This window comes from Ursus maritimus, unplaced genomic scaffold, assembly GCF_017311325.1.
Source record: "Ursus maritimus isolate PB19 unplaced genomic scaffold, ASM1731132v1 scaffold_25, whole genome shotgun sequence".
Classification (NCBI taxonomy): Eukaryota; Metazoa; Chordata; class Mammalia; order Carnivora; family Ursidae; genus Ursus; species Ursus maritimus.
In genome coordinates, this window is record NW_024425008.1 from 12,530,140 (window position 1) to 12,540,504 (window position 10,365).

Consider the following 10,365-nt stretch of genomic DNA (forward strand, 5'->3'; position numbering starts at 1 on the left):
GGGGGGGGGGGGGGGGGGGGGGGGGGGGGAATCGAGTGCCCGGCCCCGCCCGGCTCCCCCGCCCCCCGGGGCCCCGGCTCAGGCGCAGCGCTGCGGGAAGCCCGGGTGCGGCGCGTTGGATGCAGTGGTGCGGGGCTGGGGGAGGGGGTGGATGCGGAAGGCCCCGGTGCAGCTGCGGCCAGAGCCCCTGCCCGCGAACAGCCCACGGCCAAGTCCAGCTCCAAGAAGGACCAAAATTTAAATAAGAAACCCTGCCGAGAAAACCGAAATGCAAACCCAAAACGCGTCCTTCTTAACTACAGCTGCTGCGTAACTCCCGGAAAAGAGGAAACCCCCCCCACCGAAAAAAGGGGGGGCGTGAACTAAAAATTTGGTAAGAAATCATGAGCAGGCAGCTGCTACGCCGCCGTTTACCACTCCCGACCTACCATGGTGCGAGCGAAGGGAAGAAGAGCAGAGGGAGCGAGGGTGGCTGCACCAGCGCAGGGGCTGTGACGGCTGGGGTACCTCCGCTGCTGCTGCTGCTGCTAAGGCGCAATGTGCGCTCAGCGCTGTGCCGCTGCCGCCGCCCGACTGCGAGTAACGGCACCGCTCCCGCGACGCTCCCAGCACCACTGCCGGAGTGCGAGCCTGCGCCCCGCGGTATATATACGGCGCTCCGTATCCCTCCGCCACGGCCGCTGCCGGCTCGCTCGGAGCGGTGCTGGGAGGGCCGGGCCTCGCCCGGTTGGCCCCGCCCCCGGCGCGTCCCGCCTCCCGCCGCCCCGGCGCGCCCGCCGCTAGCCCAGCCTGGGGCCACAGGACGCGAAGCGTTCGGAGAGAGGCGGGAGGTCGTGGGGCCGGGGCAGAGGCAGGTGGGGCGAGGAATCCCCAGATACTCTCATCTGGGGCTGGAGTAGGGCAGAGTGCTTCCATAGCCCCGACCCGGGGCGGCCCTGGACGTGAGAAGCTGTCCGCCTCTCAGCCCAGCCCCACCTCCACCTGTGGGACACCCCCCTCACCTCACATCTTTTACACCTTCTCCTGGGGCAGTCGGGTCGGGTCCCCAGGGTCCCGCGCCCTGGGGTCCCCAGCTGGCCGCCTTCCGTTCGGAGAGTTTCAGGAGGTCCTGGGTCAGGGGGCGGCTGCGGGGAGCTGGGAACAGAGAATTGACTGCACACCTTCCCCTGCCTTGGAGAGGGTCTGGAACGGCCATGGCAGTTTTCCTCGGGCAAGAAATTGGTCAGATGTTTTTTCTTTTAAAAATTTGAAGCAATTTCTGAAACAAATTATATATGCTGAGTTGCTAAATCTGTGTCATGCTCATATGCTTAGCCAGTCTTCTTTTAATGTTTTCACGTTTCCACTGAATATTTTTTGTATGCCTGAATAATATCTCTCCCTTAACTGTTTTGTTTCCTACGGAAAATACTATTCATCCTGGCTCTAGTCTTAACTGAAACTAAAGTACCTGTGTGAACCTTCCATAGACCTTAAAACCCATGCTTTGATTTTTGTTTTTTTCTTAATTTTCCCGGTCCTGAGAGGGATCGGGTCTTTAGTCATAAAAACAAAGAAGGGGGAAAAATAGGCACTTAGAATCCCCTAGATTAGAGCTGGAACAAACAGCAAGTTCTCTCTACAATGGAGCTAGGTTATATTTTAATGTACAATCTGGATTCTGTTCCTTTCTTTAAAATATTTTATCTTTAAATTTACTAATGTTTTCAATTTTTCTGTAAACTAAAAAAAGGCAATTTCAGTTATTAATTTGAAACCAAAACTTGTTAAAATCTTGACAAAATGCTGCAGTTAGTTTTCTCGCCAAGGCAGCACACAGAATTTGATCTTTTGTTTACAGGGCCTGGGCAACAGTTGTAATTTATCATTTGTTTACTCTTTCAGAGAATGTGCAAAGTGTGTAATTGACAAAAGAAGCTAGAAAGGGCTTCCGTTGGTTACATTTGTTTCTGGCTTTGAAAAATTTGCAGAAAGATGTTTTTAAAATGAAAAATGTTCAGGCACATTGCAGATGCCACAAGACTTCTGGGATAACCTCTGTTGGAACTGTTCTTACGGCTGTTCCTTCTGAAATGCTGCAGAAAGAGTGAGAGAGGCTGCAGCAGCAAGCCAGGGAATGGTGTTGCCTTCTCTCTGCAGATTAAAAAGATATTATTTACTTCACAAATCCTCTTCCTCTTCCTCTCCTTCATCTTGTTCTTGCTCATGTCAGGAAACCTGAGTGGGAGAGTTGGAAATAAGGAAATAGAAGGAAAGGGACTAATACGAAATCATTTAAAGGGTATTCAATAATCTGGTGAGTTACAAATCTAATTGGACAAATACATCTTAAAACTGGTTCATTTCTAAAGGAATTTGTATTTTCTTCAGTTTTTTTCATATCGTACTTAGTGAAATACATTTTACATTTTAAAATACAGTACACGTTGTATAAGTACAGGTAAATAATGGCTTGGAAATGAAATGTGTTTAATTATTAAGGATTCATTAGTTTCTGTCTTCCATTCCTTATAATTATTTTGGTTAAATTCTATAATCTGTGATTTTGAAAATAATATTTCTCCCTGTCATTTAACCAAGTTCACTCAAATAAGAAACTTTGTAACTTTTTCATGACTTGCTAAAAACTGTGCATTTTAGAATCATTTTACCCATTATAGTAAAATTCATTATTCTGATTCTTTATATAATTTTACTAGCTTAAGTTCTCTTTTGATAATTCTTTAATGTATCAAAGCACATCTCACCTTTCAAGTCTACTGGGTTTGTAGTGAGGTCATGCTTTAAGTTTTTGGCTAGCTTGACACACTGAAATATGAGAAGTTCAGTGACTTGCCCAAGATCTTACTGTGAGTCAAAGATGGCGCATGAAACAGAGCATAGGCCCTTGCACAGGCACTCTAATATTAGATTATATATTAGTGAAATCAGTATCTGAAAACTTTAAACATACAATGTGAGGGATTTGCCTATTTCACGAAGAAGATTCTTTTACCTAGATGATCACTGGGTTTTCATTAAAGTCAAATAGACTCTTTTTATTATTTAAATTCAATTAATTAACATATATTGCATTATTATTTTCAGAGGTACAGGCCAGTAATTCATCAGTCTTATATAACACCCAGTGCTCATTACATCACATGCCCTCCTTAATGTCCATCACCCAGTTACCCCATTCCCCCACCACCTGCCCTCCAGCAACCCTCAGTTTGTTTCCTATGATTAAGAGTCTCTTATGGTTTGATTAGATTCTTTTTTTTAATAATAATATTTTTACACTTGATCTTAGCCAAAAAGCTGAGAAGCGATTATATCATAATTTTTTTAAAGATTTTATTTTTAGGGGTGCCTGGAAGGCTCAGTCAGTGAAGTGGCCAGCTCTTGATTTCAGCTCAGGTCATGATCTCAGTGTTGTGAGATCAAGCCCCATGTTGGACTCCATGCTCAGTGTGGAGCCTGCTTGAGATTCTCTCTCCCTCTGCCCTTCCTGCTCATGTTCTCTCTCTCTCTCTCTCTAAAATAGGTAAATACATCTTTAAAAAACAAAAAGAAAGAAAGAGAGAAAAGAAAACAACTTTTGCTGAGCACTGACTATGGCCAGGCCCTGTGCTAAACGCGTTTTTTCATTCTCCTGCCCATCCCATGAGGCAGGTATTATTATCCTTATGTGGAAATAGGCACAAAGAGATTCAGTGATTTTCCTAATTTAAGCAGTAGAACCCAAATATCTAGCTCCAAGCACTTTGGACATTACACTATAACTATTTCCTGTAATTTAGTAGAATTTATTTTTAATTTAATTTTCTTGGGGGGAGGAAGAAGCACAAAGATTAAGATTAAAATTTGTTTTTTAGGGGTCCCTGGTTTGTAGAGCATGTGACTCTTGATCTCGGGGTTGTGAGCTTGAGCTCCACGTTGGGTATGGGAATTACTTAAAAATAAAATCGTAAAAAAATTTTTTAAATTTGTTTTTTAAATAAATACTTCCTCTTTTTTTTTTTTAAGATTTTATTTATTTATTTGAGAGAGAGGGAGGGAGAACACAAAGGGAGAGTAAGAGGGAGAAGCAGACTTCCCGCTAAGCAGAGAACCCAATGTGGGACTCGATCCCAGGACTCTGAGATCATGACCTGAGCTGAAACCAGACGTTTAACCAACTGAGCCACCCAGGGGGCCTTAAAAAAAATACTTCTTATCCAAGGATTTGAAAGTAGAATGAGATCATAGGAATGTAGTAATAACTATATCTCCCACACAAGGAGCAGCGTATTTGTGAAAGAAAACTCAAAGCAAAACATTTACTTTGTAAGATGTGGCATATGTGTCGGCAATGGAATATTACTGAGCCATCAAAAAGAATGAAATCTTGCGCGTTGCAACAACATGGATGGAGCTATAGCATATTATGCTAAATGAAGTAAGTCAGTCAGAGAAGGCCAAATACCATAGGATTACACTCATATGTGGAATTTAAGAAAGAAAACAGATGAACATATGGGAAGCGGGAAGAGAGAAAAAGGAGACAGGAAAACAAGCCATAAGAGACTCTTAACTATAGAGAACAAGCTGAGGGCTGACAGAAGGAGGGAAGGTGTGGGAGGGGCTAGATAGATGATGGGGATTAAGGAGGGCACTTGTTGGGATGAGCACTGGGTGTTGTATGTGAGTGATGAATCACTGAATTATTTTTTTCTTTTTTAAAGAGTCCATTTATTTATTTGAGAGGAAGAGTGAGCAAGAGAGAAAGAGCACAAGCAGGGGAGGGGGCGGAGAGGCAGAGGGAGAAGCAGACTCCCTGCTAATCAGGGGACCTGTTGCGGGGCTCCATGCAGGGCTAATTCCCAGGACCCTGGAATCATGCCCTGACCCAAAGGCAGATGCTTAACAGACTGAGCCACCCAGGCGCCCCGAATCACTGGATTTTACTCCGGAAACCAATATGGCACTATACATCAACGACCTAAAATTAAAAACAACAACATTTATTTTGTGATGCTTTGTAGCTGGAAGACGTTTCTCATTTTGCAGAAGAGGCCTAAAGAGGTGAGGTGAGTGCTGCCTGTGGGACATTTAGGTGATGACTCTGTGCTGTCACAGAAAGAGAGAACTCTGAGGGCTCCCTAATCCTGGTCCTGCTCCATGCTGTATCTCCAGGATTTGGTCTTTTAGGTTTCTCTTTCACAAAACTGTCTTGCAGCAAAACCTGATGTTAAGACATCAATTAATACAAACAGGGGTACCTGGGTGGCTCAGTCAGTTAAGTGTCTGCCTCATGATCTCAGGGTCCTGGGATCAAGCCCCACGTCAGGCTGCCTGCTCAGCAGGGAGTCTGCTTCTCCCTCTCCCACTGCTCCACTCCCCCCAACTCATGCTCTCAATCTCTCAAATAAATAAATAAATAAATAAATAAATAAATAAATAAATAAATAAAATCTTTAAAAAAAATTTAATACAAACAAGTCCTGATTTTCACTAGTATATATTCAGAAAATACATTTACATATTTAGATCTGCCTCAAAACAGGGCTCTATTTGAGTATTTCTTGTACCCACACTCTTCTAGGCACCAGGAATACAGCGGATGATGGATAAATAGATCTCCTTGCCCTCATGAAGCTTACACTCTTTTGAGAAAATGACTCTGTGTGTGTGTGAGAGAGAGAGAGAGGGAGGGAGAGAGAGAGAGACAGAGAGAGGGAGGGAGAGAGAAAGAGAGAGTTGGTTTGATGATTTTTACAAAGTATCCAGTCTAAATTCATTCACTTATGTATGTACAGTCAGTGCTGCTTTACGGATGGTTTATTCAGTTAGAAGATTTTTCTCAAGAAATTTGTAATGCCAAACTGGAGCCTCTGAGCTATCTCACAGGAAAGAAGTCTTGTCTTCTCCCTCTCCATCATCCCCACAGCCCTCCTTCTCCACCCTGTAATACCTCAATGATTATCTACTATTTGAGATTCTCTACCCCACTAATCATCTCCATGAGCCGGAACAGATTCTTGCTGTTTGTATGTGGATTTACATTTCATTAAATGTTATACAGGACTTTTAAAAAAGCTTTACTATCTCTAATAATGAACAAAATACCTCCTTATTTTTCCATTTTAAACTTTGCTGTTACGGGGTTTGTGGGGTATAATCTCTTGCAACTGGCTCTTATAAAGGTAAAGAATAAAGGGAGAATTCTAGCATCACATTGAAATTTTAAAACATGTGACTATCAGAACACAATAAGCAGGTGTTAAGCCAAGACCTTGTGCCAGGAGAAAAACATGATCGATTTTAGCATATGTCGATTTAGTGCCCCATAATTTTAAGTGACTCATAACCAGACTAAATGCCCTGCAGTATGTTCCAGCTTGCAATGTTCACCAATATATTTAGTTAATGGTTTAAAGTGCAATATTTCCAAACGGCACCATCCACTTTGCACGTTTGCCCCATTCTTGTTTTTTTCAAAAAGGCTTTCCTTTGTAGAGGAGAGGACACATCTTGCCCTCCACAGGGCTGGTGCTTGTTTTGCTAGTAGCTGTGGTGATGGATTTGCACTCTTCCCTCGCTGGCCTGTTCCACCCTTGTGACCAAGGTCATGAATATGCAACATAGCAAGTTAGGGTCAGGGATAGAGAACAGAGCAAAATAATTGGCCATTAATAAGTCTGGACCCATGACTTGGGCTTCATTAGCTCTGTGCTTTCACCCACTGAGCTCTTAAGTCACAGGCAGCCAGTGGGTGTACAGACTTAGGGAACAAGTATATGAATTCAGATTCTAAAATGCCCAATGGGATAAGAGCACAGCTTTTTGTGCTGTGGTTAGTTACCCTAAACTCAAGCTGGTTGTTTTGTTTTGTTTTTTGTTTGTTTGTTTGTTTTAATGCCACTGACCTACTGAGAAATATATTCTCTAAGTCATTTTATTTTGGAAATTTTGAAGTCACCATTCTCCCTATTAATCCCAAAGTCAAGGGCACAAGTCACTTTAATCAACATCCAAACACCCACCCTCCTTCTGAGAGTGTGGGGGTCAAACCGGAGAGCTGGTCTAAGACATCCATACAATAGACACTTAGCAGCTTATAAATGACTTGACAACGATTCAGCTGAGGGATATGTGGCCACCGTGGTAAGCTGGAATCGCACGTTTTGGGGTGACTTTTTTTGCCTGAAGAGGAGAGCCAATGATTGGCACAAATTGGTACTTTCAGTGAGGTCTGGATATGGAGAAAACTGACCACAATGATTAATCATATATTGATTCTGATTGTGAATTATAACAAAGAATGGGCCTCACCAAGCGTAGCAGAGGAAAGGTCTAGTTCAGCGACTGTGGTTTGATTTTGAATCGTAACAGATAGCCTTGGTCCTGCGTTTTGGAGCCATGCTCTCCAATACAGTAGCCACTAGCCACACGTGGTTATCTAGATCAAAATTAATTAAAATAAAAAATTCAGAGTCTCAGTGTCATTAGCCACATTTCAACTAACTCAATAGGCCCGTATGCTGATGGTCGCCATATTACACAGCTTGAGACATGTCCATCATCACAAAAGTTCTATTTGGACAGCACCATTCTAAAGATTTTTTTTTTAAAGATTTTATTTATTTATTTGACAGAGAGACAGCCAGCGAGAGAGGGAACACAGCAGGGGGAGTGGGAGAGGAAGAAGCAGGCTCCCAGCAGAGGAGCCCGATGTGGGACTCGATCCCGGTACGCCGGGATCACGCCCTGAGCCGAAGGCAGACGCTTAACGACTGCGCTACCCAGGAGCCCCTAAAGATTTTTTTTTTAAGGGAAGAAACATCCATGTTTGCCTGAATCAAGAATGTTGAGGACCCCCAAATTTTTGATACCTAATCCATGATTCTTTGTTCATCCCAATGAGCTTGTCCCCTTCAGAGCCAAGCAGCATGTGGCCACCAGATTAGTTTCATTGTGTCATTTCTCCACTCCAGAACCTTCAGCGGCTCCTCAGTGCTCACAAGAGAGAAAATGCTAAGTCCTCACGCCTGGCATTCAAAGCCCTTCAACAGTTTGTGGATCTACTTTTTCAGTTACTTTTGTTATTCTATAAAAACAAATTCTCTGCTTCAGACACATTGGTTTATTCTCTGTTCCCTGAATAAACATTGTGTCCTCCCAACTCAATGCCCTTTCCATGCCATTCCCAGGGTCAGATGTCTGTCCATATCCTCACCACCTGTCTAAACCCTCCGGAACCTTCATGCCCAGTTTAAATCCCACATCTTTCCAACTTTGCTGATTCTTATAGCTCCGAATGAACTTCTTCTCTCCCGAATTCCACATCTCTTACCCATTTCTACCTGGTACTATCTTCTCATGCATCTTATCTCCTCATCCAGACAGTAGCAGAAGCCCCATGTTATACTCTTTGTTTTTTGCTTTTAAAGATTTCACCTATTCATTTGTCAGAGAGAGAGAGAGAGAGCACAAGCAGGTGGAGCGACAGGCAGAGGGAGAAGCAGGCTCCCTGCTGAGCGAGGAGCCCAATGCCAGACTCGATCCCAGGACCCCAAGATCACCACCTGAGCCGAAGGCAGACGCCCAACCAACTGAGCCACCCAGACATCCCCATGTTATACTCTTTGAACTCAGCATAGTACCTCAGTCAATAAATACCAATACATTATTTAATTGGTTAGTGTTGACCTCAGTTCACTCCTAGGACTAGGGAAGATATTAGACATGAATTTTCCAAAGTAGAGAGAAAAGGAAAAGGAAATCTTTGCTTTAACACTGAACTACCACCAGAAACCAGTCTCCCTAGTTTTGGTGGCAGGCCACATCTCCTCAGGAACCCACCAGACTGTTCCTGCCTTGCTCCCGACCCGTACCCTTCCACAGCCCTTCTGCAATTCTCTCCCCACTTTCACATAACCGGATCCATTCCTGGCTTCCTGTGATGGAGAAAACATGGCCAAAGGCAAGTTGTACTTGAATAGGAAAACTGAACTATCTGTTGCCCAAGTCCAGTGAGGATGCTTCTAGAGTTTTATTCATTCTAAGTAGAGACTCTGAGTCATTGGCTAATAAACCAACTCTCGGCATCACAACAGGATGAATGGACTGTTCGGTCACTGAAAAGATTTGCCTGCAAGAGAGTCTGCAAGTTGTACAAATGAGTATTGGTACGCCCCCCTCCCCCGCCTCCTCACATTCTCCTCCGTAAAGCAAGAGGATAGAAATAAATTTCGTCTTACTTCAGTGAAAGTTTATTCAAGGTTTTATTTCTATTAACCTTGACAAAGCAAACAGCTATTTCCCAGAAGAGGACAGCATTGTGAAATATCATTTGCTAGGTTAAATGGCTGCTTCCTTGGCTACTCAGCCACACAGACTCAGCTATGTCACCTGTAAAATGGCTATAATCATAACACACCTCAGGGGCTCTTGTGAGGGGGAAAAAAAGAGAGAAAACGAGAGGAAAAAATGTCAAATCAGTTGTAAACAATAAAACCCCAGACAAATATAAGGTGTGGTAGTTTATAATATCTAAAATACGTGTCAGCTAAATACGGCAAAGGTCAGGTTAGAAGTCAAGTCAGGACCAGTCAGGGAATCTGAGGCGGTCATTCTAAGGCTCGGCAGTGGGAAGATCCAAAAGGTCTCCCATCGCCCCCAACAGGCTGCTGCCCGGGGCAACAAGCCCTCTGGCCTCGCTCCCTCCACCAGGCCAATGGAATGCTGCTGAGTCATCACCATCGTGGAGAGCTGCCTAAGAGATTTGTGACTCAGAGAACTGATTTATCGTGTCGTGTTTCACTGCTCCAGCGCTTCCCGGCCACACAAATGTTCATAGTTGCACCTGTTTCACATCAAGTTTGAAACCTAGGAAATGACCCCCCAAACTGAGTAGCAGCAAAATAGACAAGCCATATTTTAAACGGCCTACCGACAAGTGATACAAAGAGAGGCATTTCTGATTTTCAAATCACAAAGAAAGGTAAGAACCGACTAAGGCTGTTCAGGGCTTTGTGCCTGTGGGAGCTTTGTATTTTGGGATGCTTTGAGGTTTGAGCACCGTTTCAGCCTGTATCTTGTGTACAGAGGCTCACACCGTGCTCTTCTTTCTCAACTCTTTTTTGCTTGTGAACATTTGCTAGACAGCCAGCTAGGTGAGGGGGCTAGGTGCCGCGGGGGCCAAGGAACGAGTTTTTCTTTCTGTGAAGAGCGCCGCGCTCTAGGCAAGTTCGGTCATACCTGTTTTCATCAGCTGGAGAGGAGAACCGAATTTTTAGGAACCAGCCTAAAAGTTGCCTAATGAGAAACGAAGATAAAACTACAATGATTCTTTATTAGCACTTGGCAATACCTCCCACAACTGACTTCAGAATGTCCTGA

General features: G+C 44.0%; 1 protein-coding gene across 1 annotated transcript in view; it reads right to left on the reverse strand.

The window, feature by feature from the left end:
- The window catches only part of CALM1 (calmodulin 1), an 8,112-nt gene extending 7,464 nt beyond the window's left edge, over positions 1 to 648 (reverse strand). Inside the window, exon 1 of the mRNA XM_008698739.2 lies at positions 429 to 648. Within this exon, the coding sequence (XP_008696961.1) occupies positions 429 to 431 (3 nt within the window). The 5' untranslated portion in view covers positions 432 to 648. The remainder of the gene's footprint in view (positions 1 to 428) is intronic.
- Between the last annotated feature and the right edge of the window lie 9,717 nt (positions 649 to 10,365).